This window comes from Convolutriloba macropyga, chromosome 1 (assembly GCF_964194025.1).
Source record: "Convolutriloba macropyga chromosome 1, txConMacr16.3, whole genome shotgun sequence".
Lineage (NCBI taxonomy): Eukaryota > Metazoa > Xenacoelomorpha > Acoela > Convolutidae > Convolutriloba > Convolutriloba macropyga.
This window is the reverse complement of record NC_134468.1, coordinates 7,416,464-7,442,985: the sequence shown is the minus strand read 5'-3', so window position 1 is coordinate 7,442,985 and position 26,522 is coordinate 7,416,464. Positions and strand designations below refer to the sequence as shown.

Here is a 26,522-nt window from a genome sequence, read left to right as displayed (position 1 = left end):
GTTCGATCCCGTGTGGGTACGATTCTTTTTTGTAAGAATACAAAGACCGCGGTGAAAATAAATAATTCACCGCGATTCACCGCATTCACCGCAAAAAGATGTAAGAAATACGCGGTGAAATTTTTTTTCACCGCATTTCTTACAAAAATTCACCGCCAAAACTCGACCCGGGTTGTGCCGATTAAAGCAGATTGCAGGAGTGCAATTGTGTTGCAGCATGTAACTGATATAACGGAACAACTGCATTATTAATTGCTCTCGTAGAGAAGCAATTATTGTAAACGTGTGTGTCTTTTTGTATTCAAATTTTTCGCTTGACCGTTTTGACTTTTCGAGTGACTTTTACGCCATTGACTTCCTGCGTTTTGCGTGATCTAAAGTTCTCTCTCAATCACAATTTCCAGCAGCTGAACTCAATTGGGGGCAATTTAATACTAGAAGTCAAATGAAAAGTGCGCCGAAACTGGTGCCGTTTTTCACTGTAAATCTTAATAGTGGTATATGTTAACCTCTAATGTGGTTATTTGAAGCCCACTATTGAACTTCTTAGTCCCATTTAGGCTCCCCCTCCCCTAACCGACTGAAGCAAGCTGCAATGGATTAGTAGAGCTCCCACTAGTCGTTCCAGAGCAATTCTTCCGACGTTTAGTCGGTTATGTTTACAAATGAACATGCAAGCTTAGAGAGGTCAGAAAAGGTCACATAAATATATTAGATCATATCGGAGTCGGAGCCTATTGTCGTCTACTTAAAATTGTGTTTAGCGTTGAAATAATTGCTCTCAAACAAGATTCGTACTATTTATATTAGTCCTGCTGTCTAAGTATGTCATTTTTCGCTCAGACAAAATGCGTCTGACGCTTTTCGTCCCCAAATGGGATAACCAGGTAAAGCTCGGAGGGCACTAAGTTACTGAGCAGTTTTCTTAGCGCCTTAAACCTTACCAGTGTTGAATATGCGATTCACCAAAACTGTTTAGGAGACAGATTCATGGAGTCAAGGTCGTTTCTTAAAAGTTTGTAACCCCCACCCCATCCATCCACCATCCTCTCCTCCACCTCATTGTACCTGCAGCCCTGAAGGATCAACCCCCCCCCCCCAATCCGTTGGAAATTTAAAATGCCAAAAGTTCTGGCTGTGCGTATGTATGTATATAAGGACTTCGAACATAGTAATTTTCGGTTCTGAAGACTTTCGCTATTTTAAAACTTTCGCGTGCGTTTTTAGTTGTTTTGATATGCTGCGCAAATGTTTCCGTTCTCGGGAACTGCTTTTTCTTGAAGTTTGTTTTGGAATAACTTTGTAATGTAATTTGTTTTTGGGATAGGGTGTGGACAAAGTGTACGACGAGCAAGTGAGACAGTTCTACACGCCCTACTACAACTTAGTCCAGCTTATCTTCTCGACAGCTATCACCAAAGCAATTCTACCACCTAAGCTGGTTGACCTCAGTAAGTGACACTATTATATGTTCGACTAGGTGGAATCACACAAGTAGATACATATGAAACGACTGCATTTATTCGACCATGATTTTTTGAACATAAATTTGCTGGGATTTATTCTGTTTGTGCCCCCCCTCTCACAGCCTCCCCGGTTAGTGAGTTTTTTTGCATAGCGATTTACTGTGTAATGGAACGTGCTCTGTAACTAGGAGTGCATAAGGTACTGGGGGATCCGATTTCTTATGTCGCAACTTTGAGAAAGGTCATCACCAAATCTCCTGAAGACATTTTATAGCTGAAAATTGGTTGACTTAATATTCAACCACAATGGAATGAATAATATATTGAGTTAACTGACTACCTCAGGTAACAAAAGTTTCAAAAAGTAGATTTACTCCAACAAATGCATTTTTTTTTACTATATCGATATTACATTTGACAGAGTTATGCTGTTTAGATCTATTCGTCTATTCGTGCTTTCAACGAAATTTCTCAGAGACCTTCATTGCTTGAAAACAAAGTCTTAACTGAGTTTTAATACTACCATTTTTAACCATTCAAAACTTCTAGTTTTATGTATTTTTTAGTATGCATGTTGGGCTTGAATTCCCTGCTCCTACGAATGGAGTGGTTTGCGAAGCTGTTGTTGGAGGCATTCAGTAGTCATCGACACTTGTGCTCTCTACTATGTGGCTCTGCTCAGCTGGTACTGGTGTTCGATGACCTCTTGGGGCATCAGAAGAGTCTGTTAAACATTTCCACTGTCTTCTCATTCTGCACCTCATACATGCCAAAGGTCAGTCTCTCATCAAATGGACAGGAAACTGTTTCCTACTCCTAAAGTTTACAGGACCAGTCTAAGACATGGCGTGATAGCCGAGAGGTAAGGTGTGTGATTGACACACCATTGATCGATAGTTCGAGCCCCTGCCTCCGTGAAGCTGTCTGTGTGAGGATGAGCTCTTACTTAACCATAGATTCAGGCTGACCATAGCCTGACCAATGTTGGCTGCAATAATGGTACCATGTGAAAGTCTGAGACACAAAAAAAATGGCCATAGTTACCAAAAAAGAGAATGCATGCTCACAAAATGAACAGCCTGAGATGTGGGGAATAACAGAAAAGGGACAGCTGAGAAGAGGTTACTGTTAATACACTGCAGATTAAAAGCCTAATGCTGCTCCGCTGCGATTACGCAGAAACAAATTATTATTATTATTATCTTATATATTAAACGCGTGAGCTCTAAAAAAGGCAAATTTTTGCATGTTTAAGAAGCCTCTCGAAGCGCATGTTTAAGAGGTGCGTTGAGCAGCATGGTTAAGCGGTCACATCGAGAGAGGTCATTGACCTAAAAGGCTCAAAAGTAAAAAAAAAATGATGGGCGGGAATCGAACCCGGGTCAAAAGACTGTTAGTCAGGTGCAGTTACCACGAGGCTAAGTGGGCTTGAAAGTATGCTCGCCCAGAGGGAGGATTTACTGTCCTGGCTACTACGTGTTTTTTAATTGTTCCCGAACTGAGTTTGAAGTTTTTATTGAAAATGTGTGTTTTTTGGCAAAGTTTTAGCTGTACATATTCTGCGCTATTCTAGAACACTCTTAGTTTCCAACTAAATTTTTCACGCTTTACTTTTTGATTTTTGTGTGATCTCAAATTCTCTCAATCTGAAATATGTTCATTGATACGATAAAAGCGATTGTGTGAAACGGTGGTTTGTAGTCGTTATAGTGCAGTTGGTAAGATGGAGGACTGCTATTCTGAGGGGCGAGGGTTCGAATCCGTGTCGGGTACCCTCACTTTTGTAGACTTTTTTCGCTTCCTTTCTTTTTTCGCTTTCTTTTTTCACTTTCTTTTTTCACTTTATTTTCTCACTTTCTTTTCTCACTTTCTTTTCTCACTTCTTTTGTCTTTCTTTTCTGACTTTCTTTTCTCACTTTCTTTTCTCACTTTCTTTTCTCACTTTCTTTTCTCACTTTCTTTTCTCACTTTCTTTTCTCACTTTCTTTTCTCACTTTCTTTTCTCACTTTCTTTTTTCACTTTCTTTTCACACTTTCGTTTCTCTTTTTCTTTTCGCACTTTTCTCACTTTCTTTTCCGACTTTGTCCTCTCACTTTTCCTTCCTTCCTTTTTTCGCTTTCTTTTTTCACTTTCTTTTTTTCACTTTGTTTTCTCACTTTCTTTTTAATAGCCGCCCTCATCTTCTCAGGCGGCTATTATAGCGCTCCTATTTTTTTTTTTACTTCGTCGAATAAAAAAATGTTTCGCTTTACCTCATTTTGCCGCTTTTTCAACATTTTGCGTGATATCTTTTTGACTTCTCTAGGCTAGTTTCTCTATTCTCTCATTCTGCTAAAAGTGATTTTGAACAGCAGTTGCTCAGCAAAGCAATTCAAAATGAACAGAGTCAGTAAAAAAATTGAAGTCAGTAGTAGAAACGGGATAAACCCATAAAGCCCAATTTTAGATGCCCGCTATTTGAACGTCGTTCCTATAAGTCTTAGTCACCATCTCTAATGCTTATTGGTATTGATAGTAGCCCCTGTAGCCGCTCTCTAAGAAACAAAAGTTCCTTATGTTCAACTACGAAATGCCATCAAAATAAATCGGACTTAAAAAATGTTTTTGTACAAAAATCTTTTTTTTCAATATCTTCTATTCTTTCAATCCCAATCATGCTTATTGGAATCAACGGCGGCTATTTTCCGGCAATCTGCCGGGTATGTTCTCACTTTCTTTTCTCACTTCTTTTGACTTTCTTTTCTGACTTTCTTTTCTCACTTTATTTTCTCACTTTCTTTTTTCACTTTCTTCTCTTATTTTCTTTTCTCACTTTCTTTTCTCATTTTCTTTTCTCACTTTCTTTTCTCACTGTCATCTCTCATTTTTGTTTGTCTTTTTCTTTTCGCACTTTTCTCACTTTCTTTTCCCACTTTGTCTTCTCACTTTTCCTTCTTTCTTGTTTCACTTTCTTTTTTCACTTTGTTTTCTCACATTCTTTTCTCACTTTCTTTTGTCAGTTCTTTTTACTTTCTTTTCCCACTTTCTTTTCTTACTTTTTTTCTCACTTTCTTTTCTCACTTTCTTTTCTCGTTTTCTTTTCTCACTTTCTTTTCTCACTTCCTTTTCTCACTTTCTTCTCCCAATTTCTTTTCTCGTTTTCTCTTCTCACTTTCTTTTTTTCACTTTGTTTTCTCACTTTCTTTTCTCACTTTCTTTTCTCACTTCTTTTGACTTTCTTTTCTGACTTTCTTTTCTGACTTCCTTTTCTCACTTTCTTTTCTCACTTTTTTTCTCACTTTCTTTTCTCACTTTCTTTTTTCAATTTCTTTTTTCAATTTCTTTTCTCACTTTCTTTTTTCACTTTCTTTTCACACTTTCATTTCTCTTTTTCTTTTCGCACTTTTCTCACTTTCTTTTCCCACTTTGTCTTCTCTTTTTTCCTTCCTTTCTTTTTTCGCTTTCTTTTTTCACTTCTTTTGACTTTCTTTTCTGACTTTCTTTTCTCACTTTCTTTTCTCACTTTCTTTTCTCACTTTCTTTTCTCACTTCTTTTCTGACTTTCTTTCTGACTTTCTTTTCTCACTTTCTTTTCTCACTTTCTTTTCTCACTTTCTTTTCTCGTTTTCTTTTCTCACTTTCCTTTCTCACTTCCTTTTCTCACTTTCTTCTCCCAATTTCTTTTCTCGTTTTCTCTTCTCACTTTCTTTTTTTCACTTTGTTTTCTCACTTTCTTTTCTCACTTCTTTTGACTTTCTTTTCTCACTTTCTTTTCTCACTTTCTTTTCTCACTTTCTTTTCTCACTTTCTTTTCTCACTTTCTTTTTTCACTTTCTTTTCACACTTTCGTTTCTCTTTTTCTTTTCGCACTTTTCTCACTTTCTTTTCCCACTTTGTCTTCTCACTTTTCCTTCCTTTCTTTTTTCGCTTTCTTTTTTCACTTTCTTTTTTTCACTTTGTTTTCTCACTTTCTTTTCTCACTTTCTTTTCTCACTTCTTTTGACTTTCTTTTCTGACTTTCTTTTCTCACTTTATTTTCTCACTTTCTTTTTTCACTTTCTTCTCTTATTTTCTTTTCTCACTTTCTTTTCTCATTTTCTTTTCTCACTTTCTTTTCTCACTTTCATCTCTCACTTTTGTTTGTCTTTTTCTTTTCGCACTTTTCTCACTTTCTTTTCCCACTTTGTCTTCTCACTTTTCCTTCTTTCTTTTCTCACTTTCTTTTCCCACTTTGTCTTCTCACTTTTCCTTCTTTCTTTTTTCACTTTCTTTTTTCACTTTGTTTTCTCACATTCTTTTCTCACTTTCTTTTCTCAGTTCTTTTTACTTTCTTTTCCCACTTTCTTTTCTTACTTTTTTTCTCACTTTCTTTTCTCACTTTCTTTTCTCGTTTTCTTTTCTCACTTTCTTTTCTCACTTCCTTTTCTCACTTTCTTCTCCCAATTTCTTTTCTCGTTTTCTCTTCTCACTTTCTTTTTTTCACTTTGTTTTCTCACTTTCTTTTCTCACTTTCTTTTCTCACTTCTTTTGACTTTCTTTTCTGACTTTCTTTTCTGACTTCCTTTTCTCACTTTCTTTTCTCACTTTTTTTCTCACTTTCTTTTCTCACTTTCTTTTTTCACTTGCTTTTCTCACTTTCTTTCACTTTCTTTTCACACTTTCGTTTCTCTTTTTCTTTTCGCACTTTTCTCACTTTCTTTTCCCACTTTGTCTTCTTTCTTTTCCTTCCTTTCTTTTTTCACTTTTTTTGACTTTCTTTTCTGACTTTCATTTCTGACTTTCTTTTCTCACTTTCTTTTCTCACTTTCTTTTCTCACTTTCTTTTCTCACTTCTTTCGACTTTCTTTTCTGACTTTCTTTTCTGACTTTCTTTTCTGACTTTCTTTTCTCACTTTCTTTTCTCACTTTCTTTTCTCACTTTCTTTTCTCACTTTCTTTTCTCACTTTCTTTTCTCACTTTCTTTTTTCACTTTCTTTTCACACTTTCGTTTCTCTTTTTCTTTTCGCACTTTTCTCACTTTCTTTTCGCACTTTGTCTTCTCACTTATCCTTCCTTTCTTTTTTCGCTTTCTTTTTTCACTTTCTTTTTTTCACTTTGTTTTCTTACTTTCTTTTCTCACTTCTTTTGACTTTCTTTTCTGACTTTCTTTTCTCACTTTATTTTCTCACTTTCTTTTTTCACTTTCTTCCCTTATTTTCTTTTCTCACTTTCTTTTCTCATTTTCTTTTCTCACTTTCATCTCTCACTTTTGTTTGTCTTTTTCTTTTCGCACTTTTCTCACTTTCTTTTCCAACTTTGTCTTCTCACTTTTCCTTCTTTCTTTTTTCACTTTCTTTTTTCACTTTGTGTTCTCACATTCTTTTCTCACTTTCTTTTCTCAGTTCTTTTTACTTTCTTTTCCCACTTTCTTTTCTTACTTTTTTTCTCACTTTCTTTTCTCACTTTCTTTTCTCGTTTTCTTTTCTCACTTTCTTTTCTCACTTCCTTTTCTCGTTTTCTTCTCCCAATTTCTTTTCTCGTTTTCTCTTCTCACTTTCTTTTTTTCACTTTGTTTTCTCACTTTCTTTTCGCACTTTCTTTTCTCACTTCTTTTGACTTTCTTTTCTGACTTTCTTTTCTGACTTTCTTTTCTGACTTTCTTTTCTCACTTTCATCTCTCACTTTTGTTTGTCTTTTTCTTTTCGCACTTTTCTCACTTTCTTTTCCCACTTTGTCTTCTCACTTTTCCTTCTTTCTTTTTTCACTTTCTTTTTTCACTTTGTTTTCTCACATTCTTTTCTCACTTTCTTTTCTGTTCTTTTTACTTTCTTTTCCCACTTTCTTTTCTTACTTTTTTCTCACTTTCTTTTCTCACTTTCTTTTCTCGTTTTCTTTTCTCACTTTCTGTTCTCACTTCCTTTTCTCACTTTCTCCCAATTTCTTTTCTCGTTTTCTCTTCTCACTTTCTTTTTTTTTCACTTTGTTTTCTCACTTTCTTTTCGCACTTTCTTTTCTCACTTCTTTTGACTTTCTTTTCTGACTTTCTTTTCTCACTTTCTTTTCTCACTTTTTTCTCACTTTCTTTTCTCACTTTCTTTTTTCACTTTCTTCTCTTATTTTCTTTTCTCACTTTCTTTTCTCATTTTCTTTTCTCACTTTCTTTTCTCACTTTCATCTCACTTTTGTTTGTCTTTTTCTTTTCGCACTTTTCTCACTTTCTTTTCCCACTTTGTCTTCTCACTTTTCCTGCTTTCTTTTTTCACTTTCTTTTTTCACTTTGTTTTCTCACATTCTTTTCTCACTTTCTTTTCTGTTCTTTTTACTTTCTTTTCCCACTTTCTTTTCTTACTTTTTTTCTCACTTTCTTTTCTCACTTTCTTTTCTCGTTTTCTTTTCTCACTTTCTGTTCTCACTTCCTTTTCTCACTTTCTTCTCCCAATTTCTTTTCTCGTTTTCTCTTCTCACTTTCTTTTTTTTACTTTGTTTTCTCACTTTCTTTTCTCACTTTCTTTTCTCACTTCTTTTGACTTTCTTTTCTGACTTTCTTTTCTGACTTTCTTTTCTCACTTTCTTTTCTCACTTTTTTTCTCACTTTCGTTTCTCACTTTCTTTTTTCACTTTCTTCTCTTATTTTCTTTTCTCACTTTCTTTTCTCACATTCTTTTTTCTTTTATTTTTCTTTTCTCACTTTCTTTTCTCACTTTCTTCTCTCACTTTCGTTTGTCTTTTTCTTTTCGCACTTTTCTCGCTTTCTTTTCCCACTTTGTCTTGTCACTTTTCCTTCCTTTCTTTTTTCACTTTGTTTTCTCACATTCTTTTCTCACTTTCTTTTCTCAGTTCTTTTACTTTCTTTTCCCACTTTCTTTTCTTACTTTATTTTCACTTTCTTTTCTCACTTCCTTTTCTCACTTTCTTCTCCCAATTTCTCTTCCCACTTTGTCTTCTCACTTTTCCTTCCTTTCTTTTTTCGCTTTCTTTTTTCACTTTCTTTTTTCACTTTGTTTTCTCACTTTCTTTTCTCACTTTCTTTCCTCACTTTCTTTTCTCACTTTCTTTTCTCACTTTCTTTTCTCACTTTCTTCTCTCACTTTCTTCTCTCACTTTCTTTTCTCACCGTCTTTTCTCACTTTCTTTTTTCACTTTCTTCTCTCACTTTCTTTTCACACTTTCGTTTTTCTTTTTTTTTCGCACTTTTCTCACTTTTTTTTTCCTACTTTGTCTTCTAACTTTTTCTTCCTTTCTTTTTTCTCTTTCTTTTTTCACTTTGTTTTCTCACTTTCTTTTCTCACTTCTTTTGACTTTCTTTTCTCACTTTCTTTTCTCACTTTCTTTTCTCACTTTCTTTTCTCACTTTCTTTTCTCACTTTTTTTCTCAATTTCTTTTCTCACTTTCTTTTTTCACTTTCTTCTCTCACTTTCTTTCCTCGTTTTCTTTTCTCATTTTCTTTTCTCACTTTCTTTCTCACCTTCTTTCTTTTCTTTTTCTTTTCTCACTTTCTTTTCTCACTTTCTTCTCTCACTTTCGTTTCTCTTTTTCTTTTCGCGCTTTTCTCACTTTCTTTTCCCACTTTGTCTTCTCACTTTTCCTTCCTTTCTTTTTTCACTTTCTTTTTTCACTTTCTTTTTCACTTGCTTTTTTCACTTTGTTTTCTCACATTTTTTTCTCACTTTCTTTTCTCGCTTTCTTTTCACTTCCTTTTCTCACTTTCTTCTCCCAATTTCTTTTCTCACTTTCTCTTCTCACTTTCTTTTCTCACTTTCTTTTCTCACTTCTTTTCTCACTTCTTTTGACTTTCTTTTCGCACTTTCTTTTCTCACTTTTTTTCTCACTTTCTTCTCTCACTTTCTTTTCTCACTTTCTTTTCTCATTTTCTTTTCTCACTTTCTTTCTCACATTCTTTCTTTTCTTTTTCTTTTCTCACTTTCTTCTCTCACTTTCGTTTCTCTTTTTCTTTTCGCGCTTTTCTCACTTTCTTTTCCCACTTTGTCTTCTCACTTTTCCTTCCTTTCTTTTTTCACTTTATTTTTTTACTTTCTTTTCCCACTTTCTTTTCTTACTTTTTTCTCACTTTCTTTTCTCACTTTCTTTTCTCACTTTCTTTTCTCACTTCCTTTTTTTACTTTCTTCTCCCAATTTCTTTTCTCACTTTCTCTTCTCACTTTCTTTTCTCACTTCTTTTGACTTTCTTTTCCGACTTTCTTTTCTCACTTTCTTTTCTCACTTTTTTTTCTCACTTTCTTTTTTCACTTTCTTCTCTCACTTTCTTTTCTCACTTTCTTTTCTCACTTTCTTTTCTCACTTCCTTTTCTCACTTTCTTCTCCCGATTTCTTTTCTCACTTTCTCTTCTCACTTTCTTTTCTCACTTCTTTTGACTTTCTTTTCTGACTTTCTTTTCTGACTTTCTTTTCTCACTTTCTTTTCTCACTTTCTTTTCTCACTTTCTTTTCTCACTTTCTTTTCTCACTTTCTTCTCCCAATTTCTTTTCTCACTTTCTCTTCTCACTTTCTTTTCTCACTTCTTTTGACTCTCTTTTCTGACTTTCTTTTCTCATTTTCTTTTCTCACTTTCTTTCTCACATTCTTTTCTTTTTCTTTTCTCACTTTCTTCTCTCACTTTCGTTTCTCTTTTTCTTTTCGCGCTTTTCTCACTTTCTTTTCCCACTTTCTTTTCTTACTTTTTTCTCACTTTCTTTTCTCACTTTCTTTTCTCACTTTCTTTTCTCACTTCCTTTTTTCACTTTCTTCTCCCAATTTCTTTTCTCACTTTCTCTTCTCACTTTCTTTTCTCACTTCTTTTGACTTTCTTTTCTGACTTTGTTTTCTCACTTTCTTTTCTCACTTTCTTTTCTCACTTTTTTTTCTCACTTTCTTTTTTCACTTTCTTCTCTCACTTTCTTTTCTCACTTTCTTTTCTCACTTTCTTTTCTCACTTCCTTTTCTCACTTTCTTCTCCCAATTTCCACTTTCTCTTCTCACTCTCTTTTCTGACTTCTTTTGACTTTCTTTTCTGACTTTCTTTTCTCACTTTCTTTTCTCACTTTCTTTTCTCACTTTTTTTCTCTTTCTTTTTTCACTTTCTTCTCTCACTTTCTTTTCTCACTTTCTTTTCTCACTTTCTTCTCTCACTTTCGTTTCTCTTTTTCTTTTCGCGCTTTTCTCACTTTCTTTTCCCACTTTGTCTTCTCACTTTTCCTTCCTTTCTTTTTTCACTTTCGTTTTTCACTTTCTTTTTCACTTTCTTTTTTCACTTTGTTTTCTCACATTTTTTTCTCACTTTCTTTTCTCGCTTTCTTTTCACTTCCTTTTCTCACTTTCTTCTCCCAATTTCTTTTCTCACTTTCTCTTCTCACTTTCTTTTCTCACTTTCTTTTCTCACTTCTTTTCTCACTTCTTTTGACTTTCTTTTCGCACTTTCTTTTCTCACTTTTTTTTCTCACTTTCTTCTCTCACTTTCTTTTCTCACTTTCTTTTCTCATTTTCTTTTCTCACTTTCTTTCTCACATTCTTTCTTTTCTTTTTCTTTTCTCACTTTCTTCTCTCACTTTCGTTTCTCTTTTTCTTTTCTCACTTTCTTTTCTCACTTTTTTTCTCAATTTCTTTTCTCACTTTCTTTTTTCACTTTCTTCTCTCTCTTTCCTCGTTTTCTTTTCTCATTTTCTTTTCTCACTTTCTTTCTCACCTTCTTTCTTTTCTTTTTCTTTTCTCACTTTCTTTTCTCACTTTCTTCTCTCACTTTCGTTTCTCTTTTTCTTTTCGCGCTTTTCTCACTTTCTTTTCCCACTTTGTCTTCTCACTTTTCCTTCCTTTCTTTTTTCACTTTCTTTTTTCACTTTCTTTTTCACTTTCTTTTTTCACTTTGTTTTCTCACATTTTTTTCTCACTTTCTTTTCTCGCTTTCTTTTCACTTCCTTTTCTCACTTTCTTCTCCCAATTTCTTTTCTCACTTTCTCTTCTCACTTTCTCTTCTCACTTTCTTTTCTCACTTTCTTTTCTCACTTCTTTTCTCACTTCTTTTGACTTTCTTTTCGCACTTTCTTTTCTCACTTTTTTTTCTCACTTTCTTCTCTCACTTTCTTTTCTCACTTTCTTTTCTCATTTTCTTTTCTCACTTTCTTTCTCACATTCTTTCTTTTCTTTTTCTTTTCTCACTTTCTTCTCTCACTTTCGTTTCTCTTTTTCTTTTCGCGCTTTTCTCACTTTCTTTTCCCACTTTGTCTTCTCACTTTTCCTTCCTTTCTTTTTTCACTTTATTTTTTTACTTTCTTTTCCCACTTTCTTTTCTTACTTTTTTCTCACTTTCTTTTCTCACTTTCTTTTCTCACTTTCTTTTCTCACTTCCTTTTTTTACTTTCTTCTCCCAATTTCTTTTCTCACTTTCTCTTCTCACTTTCTTTTCTCACTTCTTTTGACTTTCTTTTCTGACTTTCTTTTCTCACTTTCTTTTCTCACTTTCTTTTCTCACTTTTTTTTCTCACTTTCTTTTTTCACTTTCTTCTCTCACTTTCTTTTCTCACTTTCTTTTCTCACTTTCTTTTCTCACTTTCTTTTCTCACTTCCTTTTCTCACTTTCTTCTCCCAATTTCTTTTCTCACTTTCTCTTCTCACTTTCTTTTCTCACTTCTTTTGACTTTCTTTTCTGACCTTCTTTTCGCACTTTCTCTTCTCACTTTTTTTTCTCACTTTCTTCTCTCACTTTCTTTTCTCACTTTCTTTTCTCATTTTCTTTTCTCACTTTCTTTCTCACATTCTTTCTTTTCTTTTTCTTTTCTCACTTTCTTTTTTCACTTTCTTCTCTCACTTTCTTTTCTCACTTTCTTTTCTCACTTCCTTTTCTCACTTTCTTCTCCCAATTTCTTTTCTCACTTTCTCTTCTCCCAATTTCTTTTCTCACTTTCTCTTCTCACTTTCTTTTCTCACTTCTTTTGACTTTCTTTTCTGACTTTCTTTTCTGACTTTCTTTTCTCACTTTCTTTTCTCACTTTCTTTTCTCACTTTCTTTTCTCACTTTCTTTTCTCACTTCCTTTTCTCACTTTCTTCTCCCAATTTCTTTTCTCACTTTCTCTTCTCACTTTCTTTTCTCACTTCTTTTGACTCTCTTTTCTGACTTTCTTTTCTCATTTTCTTTTCTCACTTTCTTTCTCACATTCTTTTCTTTTTCTTTTCTCACTTTCTTCTCTCACTTTCGTTTCTCTTTTTCTTTTCGCGCTTTTCTCACTTTCTTTTCCCACTTTCTTTTCTTACTTTTTTCTCACTTTCTTTTCTCACTTTCTTTTCTCACTTTCTTTTCTCACTTCCTTTTTTCACTTTCTTCTCCCAATTTCTTTTCTCACTTTCTCTTCTCACTTTCTTTTCTCACTTCTTTTGACTTTCTTTTCTGACTTTCTTTTCCCACTTTCTTTTCTCACTTTCTTTTCTCACTTTTTTTTCTCACTTTCTTTTTTCACTTTCTTCTCTCACTTTCTTTTCTCACTTTCTTTTCTCACTTTCTTTTCTCACTTCCTTTTCTCACTTTCTTCTCCCAATTTCCACTTTCTCTTCTCACTTTCTTTTCTGACTTCTTTTGACTTTCTTTTCTGACTTTCTTTTCTCACTTTCTTTTCTCACTTTCTTTTCTCACTTTTTTTTCTCACTTCCTTTTCTCACTTTCTTCTCCCAATTTCCACTTTCTCTTCTCACTTTCTTTTCTCACTTTCTTTTCTCACTTTCTTTTCTCATTTTCTTTTCTCACTTTCTTTCTCACATTCTTTCTTTTCTTTTTCTTTTCTCACTTTCTTTTTTCACTTCTTCTCTCACTTTCTTTTCTCACTTCCTTTTCTCACTTTCTTCTCCCAATTTCTTTTCTCACTTTCTCTTCTCCCAATTTCTTTTCTCACTTTCTCTTCTCACTTTCTTTTCTCACTTCTTTTGACTTTCTTTTCTGACTTTCTTTTCTCACTTTCTCTTCTCACTTTCTTTTCTCACTTTCTTTTCTCACTTCTTTTGACTTTCTTTTCTGACTTTCTTTTCTCACTTTCTTTTCTTACTTTTTTTTCTCACTTTCTTCGCCCATTTTCTTCTCCCACTTTCTCTCACTTTCGTTTCTCTTTTTCCGCGCTTTTCTCACTTTCTTTTCCCACTTTGTCTTCTAACTTTTCCTTCCTTTCTTTTTTCACTGTCTTTTTTTACTTTCTTTTCCCACTTTTTTTTTAGTTTTCTCACTTTCTTTTCTCACTTTCTTTTCTCACTTTCTTTTCTCACTTCCTTTTCTCACTTTCTTCTTTCAATTTCTTTTCTCACTTTCTCTTCTCACTTTCTTTTCTCACTTCTTTTGACTTTCTTTTCTCACTTTCTTTTCTCACTTTTTTTTCTCACTTTTTTTTCTCACTTTCTTTTCTCACTTTCTTTTTTCACTTTCTTCTCTCACTTTCTTTTCTCACTTTCTTTTCTCATTTTCTTTTCTTACTTTCTTTCTCACATTCTTTCTTTTTTTCTTTTCTCACTTTCTTCTCTCACTTTCGTTTCTCTTTTTCTTTTCGCACTTTTCTCACTTTCTTTTCCCACTTTGTCTTCTCACTTTTCCTTCCTTTCTTTTTTCACTTTCTTTTTTCACTTTCTTTTTTCACTTCTTTTTACTTTCTTTGCCCACTTTCTTTTCTTCTCACTTACTTTTCTCACTTTCTTTTCTCACTTTATTTTCTCACTTCCTTTTCTTTTTTTCGTCTCCCAATTTCTTTTCTCATTTTCTCTTCTCACTTGCTTTTCTCACTTTCTTTTCACATTTTTGTTTCTTTTTTTCTTTTCGCACTTCTCTCACTTTCTTTTCTCACTTTCTTTTCTCATTTTCTTTTCTCACTTTCTTTCTCACATTCTTTCTTTTCTTTTTCTTTTCTCACTTTCTTTTTTCACTTTCTTCTCTCACTTTCTTTTCTCACTTTCTTTTCTCACTTCCTTTTCTCACTTTCTTCTCCCAATTTCTTTTCTCACTTTCTCTTCTCCCAATTTCTTTTCTCACTTTCTCTTCTCACTTTCTTTTCTCACTTCTTTTGACTTTCTTTTCTGACTTTCTTTTCTGACTTTCTTTTCTCACTTTCTTTTCTCTTTTTCTTTTCTCACTTTCTTTTCTCACTTTCTTTTCTCACTTCCTTTTCTCACTTTCTTCTCCCAATTTCTTTTCTCACTTTCTCTTCTCACTTTCTTTTCTCACTTCTTTTGACTCTCTTTTCTGACTTTCTTTTCTCATTTTCTTTTCTCACTTTCTTTCTCACATTCTTTTCTTTTTCTTTTCTCACTTTCGTTTCTCTTTTTCTTTTCGCGCTTTTCTCACTTTCTTTTCCCACTTTCTTTTCTTACTTTTTTCTCACTTTCTTTTCTCACTTTCTTTTCTCACTTTCTTTTCTCACTTTCTTTTCTCACTTTCTTCTCCCAATTTCTTTTCTCACTTTCTCTTCTCACTTTCTTTTCTCACTTCTTTTGACTTTCTTTTCTGACTTTCTTTTCTCACTTTCTTTTCTCACTTTTTTTTCTCACTTTCTTTTTTCATTTTCTTCTCTCACTTTCTTTTCTCACTTTCTTTTCTCACTTTCTTTTCTCACTTCCTTTTCTCACTTTCTTCTCCCAATTTCCACTTTCTCTTCTCACTTTCTTTTCTGACTTCTTTTGACTTTCTTTTCTGACTTTCTTTTCTCACTTTCTTTTCTCACTTTCTTTTCTCACTTTTTTTTCTCTTTCTTTTTTCACTTTCTTCTCTCACTTTCTTTTCTCACTTTCTTTTCTCACTTCCTTTTCTCACTTTCTTCTCCCAATTTCCACTTTCTCTTCTCACTTTCTTTTCTCACTTTCTTTTCTCACTTTCTTTTCTCATTTTCTTTTCTCACTTTCTTTCTCACATTCTTTCTTTTCTTTTTCTTTTCTCACTTTCTTTTTTCACTTCTTCTCTCACTTTCTTTTCTCACTTCCTTTTCTCACTTTCTTCTCCCAATTTCTTTTCTCACTTTCTCTTCTCCCAATTTCTTTTCTCACTTTCTCTTCTCACTTTCTTTTCTCACTTCTTTTGACTTTCTTTTCTGACTTTCTTTTCTCACTTTCTCTTCTCACTTTCTTTTCTCACTTTCTTTTCTCACTTCTTTTGACTTTCTTTTCTGACTTTCTTTTCTCACTTTCTTTTCTCACTTTTTTTTCTCACTTTCTTCGCCCATTTTCTTCTCCCACTTTCTCTCACTTTCGTTTCTCTTTTTCCGCGCTTTTCTCACTTTCTTTTCCCACTTTGTCTTCTAACTTTTCCTTCCTTTCTTTTTTCACTGTCTTTTTTTACTTTCTTTTCCCACTTTTTTTTTAGTTTTCTCACTTTCTTTTCTCACTTTCTTTTCTCATTTTCTTTTCTCACTTCCTTTTCTCACTTTCTTCTTTCAATTTCTTTTCTCACTTTCTCTTCTCACTTTCTTTTCTCACTTCTTTTGACTTTCTTTTCTCACTTTCTTTTCTCACTTTTTTTTCTCACTTTTTTTTTCTCACTTTCTTTTCTCACTTTCTTTTTTCACTTTCTTCTCTCACTTTCTTTTCTCACTTTCTTTTCTCATTTTCTTTTCTTACTTTCTTTCTCACATTCTTTCTTTTTTTCTTTTCTCACTTTCTTCTCTCACTTTCGTTTCTCTTTTTCTTTTCGCACTTTTCTCACTTTCTTTTCCCACTTTGTCTTCTCACTTTTCCTTCCTTTCTTTTTTCACTTTCTTTTTTCACTTTGTTTTCTCTTTTTCTTTTTTCACTTCTTTTTACTTTCTTTGCCCACTTTCTTTTCTTCTCACTTACTTTTCTCACTTTCTTTTCTCACTTTATTTTCTCACTTCCTTTTCTTTTTTTCGTCTCCCAATTTCTTTTCTCATTTTCTCTTCTCACTTGCTTTTCTCACTTTCTTTTCACATTTTTGTTTCTTTTTTTCTTTTCGCACTTTTCTCACTTTCTTTTCCCACTTTGTCTTCTCACTTTTCCTTCCTTTCTTTTTTCGCTTCCTTTTTTCACTTTCTTTTTTCACTTTGTTTTCTCACTTTCTTTTCTCACTTTTTTTCTCACTTTCTTTTCTCACTTCTTTTGACTCTCTTTTCTGACTTTCGTTTCTGACTTTCTTTTCTCACTTTCTTTTCTCACTTTCTTTTCTTACTTTCTTTTCTCACTTTCTTTTCTCACTTTCTTTTCTCACTTTCTTCTCTCACTTTCTTTTCTCACTTTCTTTTTCCACTATCTTCTCTCACTTTCTTTTCTCACTTTTTTTCTCATTTTGTTTCTCACATTCTTTTTTTCTTTTCTTTTACTTTTCTTACTTTCTTTTCTCAGTTTCTTTTCTCACTTTCTTTTCTCACTTTCTTTTCTTACTTTCCTTTCTCATTTTCCTTTCTCACTTTCTTTCCTCACTTTGTTTTCTTACCTTCTTTTCTCACTTTCTATCCTCACTGTCTTTTCTCACTCTGTCTTCTCACTTTTCCGTCCTTTCTTTTTTCACTTTTTTTTTCTCACTTTCTTTTCTCACTTTGTCTTCTTACTTTTCCTTCCTTTCTTTTTTCACTTTATTTTTCTCACTTTCTTTTCTCACTTTCTTTTTTCACTTTATTCTCTCACTTTCTTTTCTCACTTTCTTTTCTCACTTTCTTTTCTCATTTTCTTTTCTCACTTTCTTTCTCACATTCTTTCTTTTTTTTCTTTTCTCACTTTCTTTTCTCACTTTCTTCTCTCACTTTCGTTTCTCTTTTTCTTTTCGCACTTTTCTCACTTTCTTTTCCCACTTTCTCTTCTCACTTTTCTTTCCTTTCTTTTTTCACTTTCTTTTTTCACTTTGTTTTCTCACATTCTTTTCTCACTTCTTTTTACTTTCTTTGCCCACTTTCTTTTCTTCTCACTTACTTTTCTCACTTTCTTTTCTCACTTTGTTTTCTCACTTCCTTTTCTCACTTTCTTCTCCCAATTTCTTTTCTCACTTTCTCTTCTCACTTGCTTTTCTCACTTTCTTTTCACATTTTCGTTTCTTTTCTTTTCGCACTTTTCTCTTTTTCTTTTCCCACTTTGTCTTCTCACTTTTCCTTCCTTTCTTTTTTCGCTTCCTTTTTTCACTTTCTTTTTTCACTTTGTTTTCTCACTTTCTTTTCTCACTTTTTTTCTCACTCTCTTTTCTCACTTCTTTTGACTCTCTTTTCTGACTTTCTTTTCTCACTTTCTTTTCTCACTTTCTTTTCTCACTTTCTTTTCTCACTTTCTTTTCTCACTTTCTTTTCTCACTTTCTTTTCTCACTTTCTTTTCTCACTTTCTTTTCTCACTTTCTTTTCTCACTTTCTTTTCTCACTTTCTTCTCTCACTTTCTTTTCTCACTTTCTTTTTCCACTATATTCTCTCACTTTCTTTTCTCACTTTTTTTCTCATTTTGTTTCTCACATTCTTTTTTCTTTTCTTTTTACTTTTCTCACTTTCTTTTCTCACTTTCTTTTCTCAGTTTCTTTTCTCACTTTCCTTTCTCATTTTCCTTTCTCACTTTCTTTTCTCACTTTGTTTTCTCACCTTCTTTTCTCACTTTCTATCACTGTCTTTTCTCACTCTGTCTTCTCACTTCTCCTTCCTTTCTTTTTTCACTTTCTTCTCACTTTCTTTTCTCCCTTTGTCTCCTCAGTTTTCCTTCCTTTCTTTTTTCACTTTCTTTTCTCACTTTGTTTTCTCACTTCTTTTGACTTTCTTTTCTCACTTTCTTTTCTCACTTCCTTTTCTCACTTTCTTTTCTCGTTTTTTTTCTCTTTTTTTCTCACTTTTTTTTCACTTTCTTTTCTCACTTTCCTCACTTTCTTCTCTCATTTTCTTTTCTCACTTTCTTTTCTCAATTTCTTTTCTCACTTTCGTTTCTCACTTTCTTCTCGCACTTTTTTCAACTTTTTTCCTACTTTGTCTTCTCACTTTTCCTTTTAACTTTTTTTTTCACTTTGTTTTCTCACTTCCTTTTAATTTATCTCTCACTTCCTTTTACTTTCGTTTCTCACTTTCTTTTCTCACTTCCTTTTCTCATTTTCATTTCTTCACTCTTTTCTTCACTCTTTTCTTCACTCTTTTTTTTCACTATCTTTTCTTCACTCTCTTTTCTTTACTCTCTTTTCCTCACTCTCTTTTCCTCACACTTTTCTTGATTTCTTGATTTTCTGTTCTTCGTTTTCGTTTCTCACTTTCTTTTTTCGCTTTCTTCTCTCATTTTCTTTTCTCACTTTGTTTTCTCATTTTGTTTTCTCACATTGTTTTCTCACCTTGTTTTCTCACTTTGTTTTCTCACTTTTTTCCTTCATTTTCTCCCTTTCATTGTTTCACTTTCTTTCCCTTGCTCTCTTTTCTTCACTTTCTTTTCTTCGTTTTCTTCTCAATTTCTTTTCTCACTTTCTTTTCTCACTTTGCTTTCTCACTATGTTTTCTCACTTTGTTATCTCACATTGTTTTCTCACTTTGTTTTCTCACTTTTTTTCTCACTTTCTTTTCTCACTTTTCCTTCCTTTCTTTTTTCACTTTCTTTATTTCACTTTCTTTTTTCACTTTGTTTTCTCACTTCCTTTTACTTTAACTCTCACTTTGTTTTCTCACTTCCTTTTACTTTCGTTTCTCACTTTCTTTTCTCACTTCCTTTTCTCATTTTCGTTTCTTCACTCTTTTCTTCACTCTTTTCTTCACTCTTTTTTTCACTCTCTTTTCTTCACTCTCTTTTCTTTACTCTCTTTTCCTCACACTTTTCTTGTTTTCTTGATTTTCTGTTCTTCGTTTTCGTTTATCACTTTCTTTTTTCACTTTCTTCTCTCATTTTCTTTTCTCACTTTGTCTTCTCACTTTGTTATCTCACTTTGTTATCTCACATTGTTTTCTCACTTTGTTTTCTCACTTTTTTCTCACTTTCTTTTCTCACTTTCTTTTCTCACTTTCCTTTCTGACTTTCTTTCCTCAGTTTCCTTTCTCACTTTCTTCTCTCACTTTCTTTCTTCATTTTGTTTTCTCGTTCTGTCTTCTCACTTTTCCTTCCTTTCTTTTTTTACTTTCCTTTCTCACTTTCTTTTCTCTTTTCTCAGTTTGTCTTCTTACTTTTTGTTCCTTTTTTAACTTTCTTTTCTCACTTGTCTTTTGTCACTTTCTGTTCTCACTTTTTCTTCGCACTTTCTTTTCCCACTTTGTCTCCTCACTTTTCCTTCCTTTCTTTTTTCACTTTCTTTTTCTTTTTTCACTTTGTTTTCTCACTTCATTTTACTCTCTTTTCTCACTTTGGTTTTTCACCTCTTTTTACGTTTATCACTTTCTTTTCTCATTTTCTTTCCTCATTTTCTTTTCTCATTCTGTCTTCTCACTTTTCCTTCCTTTCTTTTTTCACTTTCCTCACTTTCCTTTCTCTCTTTTCTCATTTTGTTATCTTACTTTTCCTTCCTTTCGTTTCTCACTTTCTTTTCTCACTTTGTTTTCTCATTTTGTTTTCTCACATTGTTTTCTCACTTTGTTTTCTCACTTTTTTCATTCCTTTCTTTTCTCACTTTCCTCACTTTCTTTTCTCCCTTTCATTTTTTCACTTTCTTTTCCTTGCTCTCTTTTCTTCACTTTCTTTTCTTCGTTTTCTTCTCAATTTCTTTTCTCACTTTCTTTTCACACTTTGCTTTCTCACTATGTTTTCTCACTTTGTTTTCTCACTTGTCTTTAGTCACTTTCTGTTCTCACTTTCTCTTCGCACTTTCTTTTCCCACTTTGTCTCCTCACTTTTCCTTCCTTTCTTTTTTCACTTTCTTTCTTTTTCTTTTTTCACTTTGTTTTCTCACTTCATTTTACTCTCTTTTCTCACTTTGATTTCTCACTTCTTTTTACTTTTGTTTATCACTTTCTTTTCTCACTTCCCTTTCTCATTTTCTTTTCCTCACTCTCTTTTCGTCACTCTCTTTTCTTCACTCACTTTTCTTCGCTCTCTTTTCTTCACTTTCTTTTCTTCGTTTTCTTCTCAATTTCTTTTCTCACTTTCTTTTCACACTTTGCTTTCTCACTATGTTTTCTCACTTTGTTTTCTCACTTGTCTTTAGTCACTTTCTGTTCTCACTTTCTCTTCGCACTTTCTTTTCCCACTTTGTCTCCTCGCTTTTCCTTCCTTTCTTTTTTCACTTTCTTTTTTTTCACTTTGTTTTCTCACTTCATTTTACTCTCTTTTCTCACTTTGGTTTTTCACCTCTTTTTATGTTTATCACTTTCTTTTCTCATTTTCTTTCCTCATTTTCTTTTCTCATTCTGTCTTCTCACTTTTCCTTCCTTTCTTTTTTCACTTTCCTCACTTTCCTTTCTCTCTTTTCTCATTTTGTTATCTTACTTTTCCTTCCTTTCGTTTCTCACTTTCTTTTCTCACTTTCTTCTCTCGCTTGTCTTTAGTCACTTTCTGTTCTCACTTTCTCTTCGCACTTTCTTTTCCCACTTTGTCTCCTCACTTTTCCTTCCTTTCTTTTTTCACTTTCTTTCTTTTTCTTTTTTCTGTTTGTTTTCTCACTTCATTTTACTCTCTTTTCTCACTTTGATTTCTCACTTCTTTTTACTTTTGTTTATCACTTTCTTTTCTCACTTCCCTTTCTCATTTTCTTTTCCTCACTCTCTTTTCGTCACTCTCTTTTCTTCACTCACTTTTCTTCGCTCTCTTTTCTTCACTCTCTTTTCTTCATTCTCTTTCCTTTACTCTATTCCTCACTCTCTTTTCACTCTTTTCTTCATTTTCTTCGCTTCGTTTTCGTTTCTCACTTTCTTTTCTCACTTTCTTTTCTCGTTTTCTTTTCTCACTTTGTTTTCTCATTTTGTTTTCTCACATTGTTTTCTCACTTTGTTTTCTCACTTTTTTCCTTCCTTTCTTTTCTCACTTTCCTCACTTTCTTTTCTCCCTTTAATTTTTTCACTTTCTTTTCCTTGCTCTCTTTTCTTCACTTTCTTTTCTTCGTTTTCTTCTCAATTTCTTTTCTCACTTTCTTTTCACACTTTGCTTTCTCACTATGTTTTCTCACTTTGTTTTCTCACTTGTCTTTTGTCACTTTCTGTTCTCACTTTCTCTTCGCACTTTCTTTTCCCACTTTGTCTCCTCACTTTTCCTTCCTTTCTTTTTTCACTTTCTTTTTTTTCTTTTTTCACTTTGTTTTCTCACTTCATTTTACTCTCTTTTCTCACTTTGGTTTTTCACCTCTTTTTACGTTTATCACTTTCTTTTCTCATTTTCTTTCCTCATTTTCTTTTCTCATTCTGTCTTCTCACTTTTCCTTCCTTTCTTTTTTCACTTTCCTCACTTTCCTTTCTCTCTTTTCTCATTTTGTTATCTTACTTTTCCTTCCTTTCGTTTCTCACTTTCTTCTCTCACTTGTCTTTTGTCACTTTCTGTTCTCACTTTCTCTTCGCACTTTCTTTTCCCACTTTGTCTCCTCACTTTTCCTTCCTTTCTTTTTTCGCTTTCTTTTTTTTCTTTTTTCACTTTGTTTTCTCACTTCATTTTACTCTCTTTTCTCACTTTGGTTTTTCACCTCTTTTTACGTTTATCACTTTCTTTTCTCATTATCTTTCCTCATTTTCTTTTCTCATTCTGTCTTCTCACTTTTCCTTCCTTTCTTTTTTCACTTTCCTCACTTTCCTTTCTCTCTTTTCTCATTTTGTTATCTTACTTTTCCTTCCTTTCGTTTCTCACTTTCTCTCGCTTGTCTTTAGTCACTTTCTGTTCTCACTTTCTCTTCGCACTTTCTTTTCCCACTTTGTCTCCTCTTTTTTCCTTCCTTTCTTTTTTCACTTTCTTTCTTTTTCTTTTTTCACTTTGTTTTCTCACTTCATTTTACTCTCTTTTCTCACTTTGATTTCTCACTTCTTTTTACTTTTGTTTATCACTTTCTTTTCTCACTTCCCTTTCTCATTTTCTTTTCCTCACTCTCTTTTCGTCACTCTCTTTTCTTCACTCACTTTTCTTCGCTCTCTTTTCTTCACTCTCTTTTCTTCATTCTCTTTCCTTTACTCTATTCCTCACTCTCTTTTCACTCTTTTCTTCATTTTCTTCGCTTCGTTTTCGTTTCTCACTTTCTTTTCTCACTTTCTTTTCTCATTTTCTTTTCTCACTTTGTTTTCTCATTTTGTTTTCTCACATTGTTTTCTCACTTTGTTTTCTCACTTTTTTCATTCCTTTCCTCACTTTCCTCACTTTCTTTTCTCCCTTTCATTTTTTCACTTTCTTTTCCTTGCTCTCTTTTCTTCACTTTCTTTTCTTCGTTTTCTTCTCAATTTCTTTTCTCACTTTCTTTTCACACTTTGCTTTCTCACTATGTTTTCTCACTTTGTTTTCTCACTTTCTTTTCTCACTTTCTTTTCTCACTTTTCTTGTCACTTTCTTTTCTCACTTTTTTCATGTTTTTGTGTGTTTTTTTCTTTTCTCTCTCTTTCTTTTCATTTTAGCATGTTGTAGCTCCTCAACTTCGCATATTTTACCGCACCTGAAACATGTAGATTAATGTATTATATGAGTTGCGCTCTGCGAACATGTAGAAGTTCGTTATCTGTACAAGTCTTAGCGGTACTTAAATATGCAAGATAGCAAAGCCAATTAAGTCTTCGATCAAAAAATTGGTGTTACTTGGGGTAATATACTAAACCAAACACATCGGTAAAGTAACGTAATACCTCTGGCTGTTGAACGAGGGGCATGGCTTACAGCCCGAGCTGGTACAAAAAAAATCTCAATTTTAAACCTATTCTTTGAATGATTTTCTTGTGATGCTTTTGCGGGCCTGCTAGTTATTATTATAGCTGCGAAGCTGTAAGCTGAGCGTAGCTATATTGCGGTGCTCTTGGTTTTTTTTGTTTCGTCGTCTGACGCTTCATTTTCGTTTTACATTTGTTCTAGAATATTCTGTCTCGTCACTGCTTAAATGGCTTTTTCGCGCTTGATTTCACGCTTTCTGCGTGACCTAAATTGCGGTTATTCAGAAACAGAATCTGTTCCTAAAACAAAGTTGATTGTAAGAAAACAGATTGTATGGTCCGACAGCCGAGCGGTTAAGGCGACTGGCTGTTAATCCGGAGATGGCCGGTTCGAGACGCGACAGGGAAAATTTTTTTGCACCCAAAAACAACCTCCTTTGAAATAAACTTGTAAGTTTTATAGGCGGCGGCGATAACTATTATCAACTCACTTCTGTATCTTTTTCCATCTGTATTTTACGGCACGCAAGTCTATTTCGCAGCTATTCCGGCAATCTGCCGGCTATGTTTATTATTATTATTACAGATATGTTCCACGGTGTACGCTGGGACCCAAAATCATAGTTTGGACAAATTACTTCACAACTTCGCTGGGGACCATACCCTGGTCTCATCGGGGGCATATCGAGCTTTTGGTCTGAACCCCAGTAACTGTGGGGCAAATACGTGTCCTTAATACCTGTCTTGGGTTGCGGAGCTCATCTTGGGCAGAATTTGACTAGATATAAAATGGAACTGATTCTCGCTTCAATATAATAATAACTCGATACATTGAAAAATGTAATTGATAATACACGTAATGACGGTTGCTTCAGGCCATAGAGTTTGCAACCGAAGAGAAGCTGCAGCACTTGAGCAACGTGACGTCATTTTTTCTCGCCCAATCCTTTCATGAGAAGCTGATCGCCATGTCTCAGAGAAAGACTTGCGGCGAGTGTTCCTCGGATGCTGCAATGGCTGAAGAAGAGAAAAGTGTTCCAAATGATGATCCGGAGGAGTTGATAATGAAGATACTCGAGGTCAGTTAGAACTAGTGGACTTTGCGGATTTGGGACAGTTTAATTTCTCTATAGTTATGTTACAATTATTTGAGTCCTGTGCTTGAACGTTTATCGTCAGATCGATTTGACTTTTCGCTCGTAAATACCAGATAAACTGGTAAATGCCAGTAGCATTAAGTGGTTGCACAGTTCTCATAGAGCTTTGTTACTATCTAACGGTAAAATTTACCCTAGCTGTTGAGACTGTAAAATTTACCTTAACTTTTCTTACCCCTTCGACCCTTTTTGTGAGCTCTCAGCAATCCAATGAAGCTAGCCTTCGTAGCCTTAAGTTAGCTATTAGCAAACCTAACGCCTCACCAGTCGCTAGTAAGCTATTGGTTTTGCGCTAATGGGTAACTTTTAATAGCCGCCGTCAGCCTCTCACAAGCTGTTACTTAGGGTCTCTCTCCTTCTTTTAATTAGTTTTTGTTGCTCTCAAACTAAGTTTGTTGCAATTACATTAAGCCTGTGGTCTTATGCGATTTTTGGCTTGACCAATTTTTGGTCTCAACCTTTTGACTTCTCGACCTCAAAAATAGGATAAACAGGAAGCGCGGAGGTCATTAAGTTCTATTAGAGCCTTTCGGCTTACTAGACTCCGTCCACACAAGCGACCCACCATCAGCCCTCACCAATCCCCATCCCTGATCATCGTTCCTCCCGTAACCCATACGTGTATTGTTCTCTGCAATTTAGAGGCTGATTTCACCATTTTTCAATCTAATGAAACTGCCGTCCAAATTAGAACACTTCTTGACACTTAGGTTGAATTAGCCTCTGGTCTTTTTTCTCGTTATTTTCTAAGTGTTTCAATCCCAACGTCGGCAGTAGAGACAACGGACGCCAATTGGCTGGCTATTTTTTTTTGTTATTTAACAGGTTGGATGCTAAATGGTTTTTTTACTAGTCAAATTATCCCAAAATTAAGAAGCAGTAATCCTAACTCAAATCCGAATGGGGAGCATAAGAACAATCAGGGCTGTTTTCATCGAATCTGCCCTGTATGTTTTAGAACTCGCCAACTCCAACATTGGCTTCGAAATTCGTTGGCGAGGAATTGGTTGGCGCCAGACGTGACAAGTTTTGTGTTACAGATTTTTGAACGTAGATTGTGATACCTTTTAATCACTTTTTTTATTATTTTAATCTCAAATCTTCTGGTTGTTTAATAGCCGCCCTCGTCTTCTGAGTCCGCTATTATAACAGGCCTATTTTTGCTTCAACGAATAAAAAATTGTTTCGCTCTATCGTATGTCACAGCTTGTTCAACATTTTTACGTGATTTCTTTTTGACTTCTCTAGGCTAGTTTTATTCTTCGCTCATTCAACTCAATGCGCTCTTAAACAGCAGTTGCTCAGCAAAGCAAACTAAAATGAACGGAGTCATTAAATCGAAATCATGAACTCAAACGGGATAAACCCATAAAGCCCAATTGTAGATGTTATCTACTTGTTATAGCTTTTAGTTACCATCTCTAATGCTAAATCGTATTGATACTAGCCAATGCATCCCTTCATTAAGAAACAGGATTGTGTCTAACTATGGAGTCGCATCGAAATAGTTTGCACAATGATTTTTAACAAAAATTTCTCAAGTGTCTCCACTATCTAAGCAAATAGCTCTTCCCGCATTATTGAATACAAATTCGAAGCAATTGATTTTTGTTGTTTTTGTTATTAATTATACAAAATATCAAAAGATTACTTTTCTTTGAAGAGTTATACCTTTTTATGGACTTTGCAAACTTCAGACCATGTTCTTAACGTGATTTCAGAGTTGGAGAACTTGTTTTGCAACAATTGTTGCAATATTTGGCATTGTTTGTAGGGGAACCTATTGTTCATAGACTTTATAATAACTGAAGCAAATAAATCAAATTCTGTTTTGTTTGAGGTTTTTTGTTTCTTTTGAGGTTCTGTGAATTTATCGTGAGCTAATTGTCCGAGTTATAGTAAAATGTTCAAAACAACGTTTTAATAGATATCTGAGATGGAAGTTTTCAACAACTCAAAGAACGGTTGTAATAATGTGGTGATGGGCAATGTTAAGTTGTCTTTGATGGCATTTGTTACATTTCTGAAGTGACTTTCGGGGTCTTCTAGACTTTTTTAAGGTAGATTATTTTGAGTTATGTAGCAAAGGCTGCAGCTAATCGGGTTTCTCGAAAGGTTTTTGCTTAGTGAATTTTCATTTGCTAAGGAAATCATCATTTTCGCCTGATCAGTGAACTAAGAGCTCTATCTGTTTCTACCTGTATACTAGGGTACACATGTGTTTCGCTGCTTTTTTGGCAATGTTAATTTGCACTCTTCTTATCTGGTCTATCAA

The 26,522-nt window shown here is 33.8% G+C and overlaps 2 protein-coding genes across 3 annotated transcripts in view; one reads left to right on the top strand and one right to left on the bottom strand.

Moving 5' to 3' along the window:
• Nucleotides 1-26,522, bottom strand: part of LOC142334689 (uncharacterized) — a 293,593-nt gene that overhangs the window by 247,112 nt on the left and 19,959 nt on the right. The window lies entirely within an intron of this gene.
• The window catches only part of LOC142344528 (ubiquitin carboxyl-terminal hydrolase 34-like), a 128,083-nt gene that overhangs the window by 93,789 nt on the left and 7,772 nt on the right, over nt 1-26,522 (top strand). Inside the window, exons 27-29 of the mRNA XM_075396274.1 lie at nt 1,328-1,451; nt 2,033-2,241; nt 23,966-24,169. Coding sequence (XP_075252389.1) covers nt 1,328-1,451; nt 2,033-2,241; nt 23,966-24,169 — 537 coding nt within the window. The remainder of the gene's footprint in view (nt 1-1,327; nt 1,452-2,032; nt 2,242-23,965; nt 24,170-26,522) is intronic.